Source organism: Culex pipiens, chromosome 3 (assembly GCF_016801865.2).
Source record: "Culex pipiens pallens isolate TS chromosome 3, TS_CPP_V2, whole genome shotgun sequence".
NCBI lineage: Eukaryota > Metazoa > Arthropoda > Insecta > Diptera > Culicidae > Culex > Culex pipiens.
In genome coordinates this window covers 51768579-51777757 of record NC_068939.1, presented here as the reverse complement: position 1 = coordinate 51777757, position 9179 = coordinate 51768579, and the positions used below count along the sequence as shown (strand labels likewise).

The 9179-nt window shown below is 36.5% G+C and overlaps 2 protein-coding genes across 4 annotated transcripts in view; one reads left to right on the top strand and one right to left on the bottom strand.

Annotated features, from left to right (window-relative positions):
- LOC120412894 (retinoblastoma-like protein 2) overlaps positions 1 to 9179 on the bottom strand; it is a 61923-nt gene that overhangs the window by 23162 nt on the left and 29582 nt on the right. The window lies entirely within an intron of this gene.
- The window catches only part of LOC120431890 (uncharacterized), a 13572-nt gene continuing 12494 nt past the window's right edge, over positions 8102 to 9179 (top strand). Inside the window, exons 1-2 of one of the 2 annotated variants that reach the window (XM_039597019.2) lie at positions 8102 to 8448; positions 8753 to 8872. In XM_039597019.2, the coding sequence (XP_039452953.1) occupies positions 8792 to 8872 (81 nt within the window). In that variant the 5' untranslated portion in view covers positions 8102 to 8448; positions 8753 to 8791. Of the gene's footprint in view, positions 8449 to 8520; positions 8675 to 8752; positions 8873 to 9179 lie in introns of those variants that run through there. The other variant, XM_039597020.2, reaches the window with a different exon arrangement.

The following is a 9179-nucleotide window of genomic DNA, read 5'->3' as shown; positions in this document are numbered from 1 at the left end:
TTAGTTCCGCCTCGTAAGCGGTAGATCGTGGTTCAAATCCCGCCTTGGACCAACACAACTGGTGATCTTTTCCCTTCTGGATTCGATTGCTTAGTAAAGGGAAGGTAGTGTATCGTCACAAAAAAAAAAAACGAAGTTGACTTTATAGCTGTCGGCCACCATTGCTAGTACCAACCACTAGTGTCTTCCTTTTTATCTACAAGGACTTCGCCGCCCTGGGCTCCTAAGTGTATGAAAGTATGGCACGGAGCGACGGCGCCGAATAGGGGGAGGGGGGGCAGAATGGTCCGCCTAAGTAAAATGCGCCAAAAACCATAGAAAAACATAAAAATTTATAAATTCAGTGTAGTAGGCTTATGCTTTGGGATGTTCCCTTCAATGTTCTATACTTGGTTGATGAAAATTTTGAGCTTAGAACTATTTTTCAGCCACTTTAAAAAAAATGTTTTTTCGACTACTTTTCCAGGGTGCGGGGCAGAATGGACCACCCTGTGGGGCAGAATGGGCCACCTTAGAAAACAAGCCATTTCGTCTAATACAATGTTGAAGGGAGATAAGAAATGACTTAAGGTACCTTTCTAACATAGTTTCCATGAAGTTAGACCACTTTTATAAAAATAGTCACTTGCCAAAATAAACATTTTTGAAAATAGTGTTAATATGTTGAAATAAGACACTATTTTTACAAATAAACGTCAAAACAACTGAAAAATCAACTATTGTTGCATTAACAGTGATTTGTGAAGCTAACAGGAGTGAAATAATCCATTTAATCGAAATTTCATAACTTTTGATTGTTTTTATAAGGCAGGATAAGGGTGGTCCATTCTGCCCCCAAGTGGATTTTAATTTAACACTTCCACCACCAAGTCTCTAAATGATTTTAAGGTTCCGTTGTTGTTTGTATACCTTGGTAGTAACATCTAGTAACGTTATAAGCATTGAGCAAACTTTTTCAAACAATCCAAATTTTCAGAAAGCTTATTTAAAACCCTCGAAATAAACAACATTTGCGTAGTTTTGTCAATAAATTTACATTTTTGCTCATAATTCGAAAAATACAATGAATTCAAACGTCGTTTTCGGTATGGGGATGTTTTTTGACGTCCTTAATAAGACCCTTGCCTTACAATTGGTCTAAATCCATTCTAAAGCCCAAAACCAAGGGTGGCCCATTCTGCCCCCCTGGTCCATTCTGCCCCCCCTGCCCCTACTCATATTTACACAAAGAATTTTAGAGCGCCCGCCGCGGGATTCGAACCGGCAACCTCTGGATTGTGAGTCCAGTGCGCGGTCCGATTGATCCACACGGGCGGGACATATCGTCACAAACTGGACCTTATTAAAGACACCTTAGGAAGACAACCTATGGAATGTTAACATCAACCTTAACATGTTAATATTAAGTTGATTCATAAACTGTCACTGAATCCGGGTTGTAAATGCCGGCCCCGATACTCTTCGCGGGTGTTCCCCTCAGGAACAGGGAAAGATTTACCTATGCTTAGTTTATCCCTCTACAACCCAACCCCGCCTCTAGACGGGCTTCGATTTAAAAAATCGCCAAAAATCCATTTTTCAACCAATTTTTGATCTTCAAAAAGCATTGGAAAGAAGAACTTTTAAAATTTTGGAAAATTTTAGGGTTGGAAGTTTGACTTGTTTTATGTGCCTTTGCCAATGTTTTTAAAAATGTATTTTTTTCAGGGGTCAACTTTGGCTGTGTTTTTTACTAACATTTCCTTTATTTTAAGTAAAAAGAAGTATGCAGTAATTTTTCTAGTGCCCCAGACTGTGCCTCTACGCATTTATTTACAATTTAAATGATAATGATTCCATTTTATAGCAGAAAATGTGAAAAACATGCAAAAAAATGAAAAAGTTACTGTAAAAACATGAAAAAATTAGATAGGCAAAATGTAATGATAGGAGGTGGTAGAGTAGGCCAAATACTACCAAAAACAAACATAAACTAAACAAGATAAATGCAAATTAAAATACTAAAAATGAAACAAGAAAAACATAAAACAAGAGAAGTAAGGTTTTTCGTAGAACAAAAGTTGCTCAAAATGACCTCCTGAACACGGCAAAAATAAAAAAATTCGAAAAAAAAATTTGGGCAGTAGAGGGTTATGTTTGTTTTTGATAGTATTTGGACTATTCTACCACCTCATATCATTACATTTTGCCTTTCTAATTTTCTCGTGTTTTTACGGTCACTTTTTCAATTTGTTACTAGTTTTTCACAATTTCTGCTATAGAATGGCATTTAAATTGTAAAAAAAAATGCGTAGAGGCATAGCCTGGGACACTACAAAACATACTGCATACCGTGGTCAAAATCCGGGCTTTCTCGTTGCTACCCCCTGAAATCAAAGATTGAGCTGGCTGCGCAAAAACGGTCCTTTTCGGAAGCTAAAACTTTTCAGCAGAAAATCCTTAAAAATATGGTGTCTTCGGGAAAGTTGTTCTAAATCTAACGAAGGTCCCACATCTGAGAATTGATAAAGATTGGACGAATATTGCGCCTTCCGCAGGTAAAAAACTGAAACAGTTGCTTTTCTCCATACATTTTGACGATTTTTCCCATACAAGCTTCAAGCGATTAGAGGGAGGGGTTCCCGTGGTCAGAATGAGCTCAATTTTGGAATTTAGCCTAGTGATGGGTCAATCTTTGATTTCAGGGTGTAGCCCCGAGAATGCCCGGATTAGGACCACCCTACTGCATACTTATTATTACCGTCATCAGGGATTGGGTCATACAAATTTCAGCACCAGACCCCTAATGACGGTACTTAAAATATGGGAAATGTAAGGAAAAAATACAGCCAAAGTTGACCTCTAAAAAATACATTTTTAAAAACATTGGCAAAGTCACATAAAACAAGCCAATCTTCCAACTCTAAAATTTTCTAAAATTCTAAGAGTTCTTCTTTGCAAAACTTTTTAAAGTTTAAAATTTGTTGAAAAATTGATTTTTGGCGAATTTTTAGATCGAAGCCCGTCTAGAGGCGGGGTTGGGTTGTAGAGGGTTAAGGGACCGTCCATAAACCACGTGGACACCTTAGGGGGGGATTATCCACGCTCCATTTTTTAGATTTAAAAAAAAGTGTCCACGTGGTTTATGGATGGTGTATGGAAGTGTAATTCGATTTTTAATCTTGTGATTTGTTGCTGATTGGTTCAAAAATTTGTGAAAATTAACAAGTTTTTTTTTGACACCTGTCGGTTTTTTGGATTAGCCATTAAAAATTTCACAGTGTAATAAACAGGGCTGCTACCACCACGCCAGTGGCGCATGTTTCGAATGAGTTCCAATCCCGTGCTATTATTGCTCAAACTTAAGCAACATTTCTGAAGGGCACATAAGAGGGTGGACAGTTGCAACTGTTTTTAATTTCATAAAAAAATAATATTTGACATACTGGTCATGTGTAACGTTACCACCTGCACCTGTTTTGTATGCTTTCGTAGTTATCTAGCTTGTTGTTATTTTTAGTTTTATATTAATTTTGATGATTGAGTGGAATAAAAAATCTAGATTATTTCCTTCAAGTAATTTTATTCTGAATAGCCCCAATCATAAGCTCTGCCTGTGTGGATCGATCGGACCGCGCACTGGACTCACAATCCAGAGGTCGCCGGTTCGAATCCCGAGGCAGACGCAAAAAATCTAAGTGTTAATATTGGTATTCGGTGCCCTCTCCCCGTGCCATACCTTCACGCTTAGGAGACCCGGGAGGTGGAGTCTTGTCGCAGAAAGAACGATACACGCCTGTGGATCCGTTGACGAAACCGCAAGGTTTAAGAGGGCCACATTATAAGGTGTTACGTCGATTCCGTTTTAGGGCATCTCCACCGCAGGGACCTTATTGCGTTGCAAAGCTAATTTGGCACCCGCGTCAAGCCCACCGCGGTACTTGTGCGAGAGCTAATTTAGGTTCGAGTTCATCCGTGTTCATCCGAATCTAAACAAAACTCAGGTTAGCGCCGGGATCTGCAGGGAGCAAATCGTCTGACGGATGGTTTTTTCAAGCAAAACAATGTAATTAGGCCAATGTGAGTTTGTAAACAAAGAGTTTATCCTTCCCACGTCAGTAAATATTTACATTAGGAGTGATGATTGATTTTTAGATTTCAATTCTTCGAGTTTGGAGATATTTTCCCTCCTGTGCTGCAAGTTTACGCATGAAAAATGACTTTTGGCCACCTTTTGGCAATCTGGGGTGATGCAGTTTAGTTTTTGAGGTCAGATTGGGGCTGTGTTTGAATAATTTTGGTCAACGCATTGTCGATCAACTGCTTGACATGCAAGAGACAAGTCATTTGTATTGAATAAAAAGCAAAATTCAAGCAAAACATTTTAAATAAGCCAATACGGATTCGAAAACATGCAATCCTGATCTTAAATTCTTAAATTCTTAAATTCTTAAATTCTTAAATTCTTAAATTCTTAAATTCTTAAATTCTTAAATTCTTAAATTCTTAAATTCTTAAATTCTTAAATTCTTAAATTCTTAAATTCTTAAATTCTTAAATTCTTAAATTCTTAAATTCTTAAATTCTTAAATTCTTAAATTCTTAAATTCTTAAATTCTTAAATTCTTAAATTCTTAAATTCTTAAATTCTTAAATTCTTAAATTCTTAAATTCTTAAATTCTTAAATTCTTAAATTCTTAAATTCTTAAATTTTTAAATTTTTAAATTCTTAAATTCTTAAATTCTTAAATTCTTAAATTCTTAAATTCTTAAATTCTTAAATTCTTAAATTCTTAAATTCTTAAATTCTTAAATTCTTAAATTCTTAAATTCTTAAATTCTTAAATTCTTAAATTCTTAAATTCTTAAATTCTTAAATTCTTAAATTCTTAAATTTTTAAATTCTTAAATTCTTAAATTCTTAAATTCTTAAATTCTTAAATTCTTAAATTCTTAAATTCTTAAATTCTTAAATTCTTAAATTCTTAAATTCTTAAATTCTTAAATTCTTAAATTCTTAAATTCTTAAATTCTTAAATTCTTAAATTCTTAAATTCTTAAATTCTTAAATTTTTAAATTCTTAAATTCTTAAATTCTTAAATTCTTAAATTCTTAAATTCTTAAAGAATTTAAGAATTTAAGAATATCTGTCCTTTTAATTTCAAAATTCTGCATTTTGAGATTCGGCGGGGATTTTCAATGTTATTATATCGTATACAAGATTATCAATACGTTTGTGATTTTCAGTCGCATTCAAAAAGGAAAATTCCAATTCTTCGATTCATATTGCAAACAAGCACCGTGCGAAGAAACGTCAAACGCCACTTTTCGTTTTTGTTACTTTTTAGTTGCGTACCGCTTAAGAAAAATCTTTTCGTTGCCCTTTCCCTGGCCATTTTTTAATATGGAGTTTTGCGTTCCTTCCAATCTGCGTATCAGCCTTTACGGTACTACTATTCAAAATATTTTTAAATCAAATGAAAAAAAAATAATAATAAAAAATGTATTCGTATTTTTATTTTACTCCCTACCCTATATTTAAATTTTAATAAATAATTTAAAAATGTTCAAATCGGTTAAGTTATTTTTAAATTTTGAACATTCATGTTTAAATTTTTTGTGATGGTTTGCTTATGGTTTGGTGGCTGATTATTTTTTATTTTAAAAATACCAAAATAAATATAAATTCCACAATTTTTCAATTTAATAAAGTCGTTTTGAACCAAATAACTCATTTCTTTAATATTTATTAAAATTTGATAATCAAAATAAATGCATCTTCAACCAAAACGAATACAAATAATTCTAAAAATCGCTGAAAAAATTAGCCACCGGCAGCTCGGGGACTTCTCGAGCACCTATCTTGGCTACTCGACGGATCCCCGATGAACTTTTTCTTCGCTGAATGAACTTGAAGGCTAATTTAGCTTTAGCTTTGCTACCCGCGGTGCGAATGTTGGGGTGCAAACATGTCGGGAGCAAATCGGATGAACTCTTTTAAAAATTTGAAAATGATATTTTATAGATGTCAGCAAACAATTAGGACATATAATGCAATTGGAAGCATGTTCTATCATGCTAGAACATAGTTTCATTGATTTTGGTCAACCAAACGGCTAAAATTGGAAAATGAATAAATTAGATCCCCGCGGTGGGCTTGATTCAGTAGCCAAATTAGCTCCCAGCGGTGCGAAAACGTGTATTAGCTACGGAGCAAAGCTAAAACTGGGGATCCAACCGATAGGTTTGCCACGCAATTAGATCTCTGCGGTGGAGATGCCCTTATAAGCTAAAACTTTACCGAAGACACCAAGACAATCAGATTATCCTAGAGATTATCTGTTGAAGAGTGTTCTTCTTGTACAAACGCATAGCTGCCACTGCCGTTCTAAGCATAGTTGTCCCATTAGGGTGTAATATGGTTGTATGGAAAAAAAATAAAGTTGTCCATATTTAACGAGCACAGCAATTTTTCAGTTCCTTTTGGGGTCCTTAACAATTCCCCAAAGTTTGGGATCGATTGGTTTAGTCCTCACTTTGCAAAGCGATTTAATTTTCCATATAAATTTGTATGGGAAAAACTTTTTTTTTTTTATTTTGATATTTATAAAATCCACGTTTCACGCTGTACTAAAACCGGATTCATATTTAGATGCTCTGGAATGTGCTATACAACTTTCCCTAAGAGAGTATGGTGCTAACTTACTCCTAAAAAAAGATACAACGTGTTCAAAACTCGTCTAAAACGTGTTTTTTGCTCGAAAATCACGTTTTAGACGAGTTTTAAGGACGCTGTATCTTCTTTCAGGGAAAAGCTATCTCATAAAAACAACACCAATTCTGTTTGTTCCATTGTTACACTTCTACGCATAATGGTCAAACCAAGTATTGTCTTCCACAAAATTATTAGTTTAACGAAATATTGTGTCTTTTTTGCTGTTGTATTGCAAGAGAATTACAAATAAGAGTGATGAACTGCTAACTGGGCCCATTAGGAAATAAAGGGTGAACAGGGATCCCCGGTCGAAAATTTTCAATCGTTTTTCTCAGTTGCACTTTTTTGAACATGGGACAATTATGCGTAGAACGGTAGACTAGGAATACAATAGTATCACTCGCAAACTAAAAGCCTGAAATCGGCCCTTTTCCCTTTTTTGCAACGCTCTCTACTAACGCTCACAAATACACTTGAACCCGTTTTTGAATGCTCGTACCTTGAGGTACATTTCAATCTCAGCTCTCTTTTTTTTTCACGGTAAAATTCACGGCATTATTTTTCAACGTCCACTGAACGGTGTGGAGGCGCAGTAGAGTTATCTACATGCGCATGTATTGCGTGTACGTACACGTAAAAAAAATGAGGTTAAATTTTGTACCGGCCAGCTAAATAAATGGGGTGCTAGCGTGCGTTAGAGCGGGCTTAGATAACTCTATATATTCTTGACTCTATGCCTCATGCAGGTAGTTGATGGTTTTGTTTGAATGACTGCATAATACAGGCAGATTCATAATCATGTATATAAACCTATCAAAGGACATGAATTTTAATGCACCAAATTGGTAAAGGAGATAGAGTGAATACTGCAGAGTTTTACCGAGTGAGAATACGCTTCACACAGAGTCCTTTGTTCCAAGTCACTACACTCAACCAACGAATGTTGATCACTTTTTAGTTTGTACCGCGTTTCATTGACAAAGTCAAACTAAAAAGTGACGAACTGTCACATTTTACACGGGACACACACTTACTATCAAACCAATCGTTTGGTAGTGTGCGTGTGTAAAGAGGGTGTCAAACTAAAAAGTGAGCCCGTTCGTTTGACAACAATTGGTGTCAAACTATCGGGGTTTGAGTGTATAGATATGTGGTAGCGAGAAATAAAATCTTTTGATTGAGTGCGTTTAAAATCTATAAAAAGTAATAATCGCTAAAAACAGGTTTACTAATCTGCATTTTTTGCTCATTTTTAAAGACAGCCGTGAAATCGTGAAAAGTTTACAAGCGCGCATGTTTGGCGTTGTCGTCCATGCTTTACCTACATTTTCAAACGCGTGCATCTCTCCGTTCCATGCAGTTGTTGTCAGTCGCGAGGTCAGTAAAGATCGCATATAGTCTCTGGGCAGGCGCAAAAACGAAGGCAGTTTTCTGTTTGCCAATAATTTATTTTCGTTCCGTCGTCGGGTGTGGTGCGTGCGGCCGCGGTGGTTGCAAATTTTGCGTTTTCGGTCCAGCTTTTATTTTGGGCACATTTTGAGTTAAACTTTTCACAAAACTTTGAAATTTAAGTCGCAATCGCGAGAAACTCGAAAGGGGCAGGTGCTGGCGGGATCATGTGCAAAGCTGATGGTCACCGTGATACGGAACAAATTTGTGTCCGCCGGAGTAAATAGAGGAAAAAGTGTGCGCTCATCTCAACACGTCCAGTAATTACAACACCAACAGCAACGCCTGTATCGGCGTCAATAGGTGAATACAAGATCTTTTTTTTTTATTATCGGTTGAATGGCTATTGTCACGAGCCAAGCTGGGCAAATAATATGGTTATACTTTCGTGGGCCTGTTTGTATGTGCAAGTTGTTAAATTGTGTGTTTTTGCTAATTCCAACAAGTGAGATTTTGCCCAGCGAGGCGCGCAATTTAGAGCCTGGCCAGACGACTTTAGATCGAGAGACCACAAACGAACATCGATTAAGTCAGCATTAGGATTAACGACAATTCTAAAAAAAACAGCCTCTCAACTGGACTAATTATTTGCAATTATCGATTCCAGGCAGACAAACGCGCAGAGGTAGAGTCCCCAAATCCCAAAATGGAGGAGAATGTCATCAGCATGTTTATGGACGTGAAGCTGGACATCCGAGAGCGGAAGCTGGAGTTCTCTCACCTCAAGGTAAGTGTCGCGCCACATCCGTCTATTGTGTGTGTGTTGCCCCAAAGCCAAACAGAACCGGCTTGGGTGCGGGCGGACGTCGACACGTACAGGTTCTGGAAAATAATGTAAACTGCATCATTTGCACCATCCATCAGCAGTGGCAGCGCTCGGCTCTCTATCTCTCTCTACCTCTATAGAAACCAGATAGACTGCACCTCTGTGATACAGATACATCTCTGGGCAGTGGAGGGTGTAAATGAGCTCACTCAAGGTTGTAAAATTTACGTTTTAAAACATGTACCTGTTTGTACAGGTGAAAATTAGC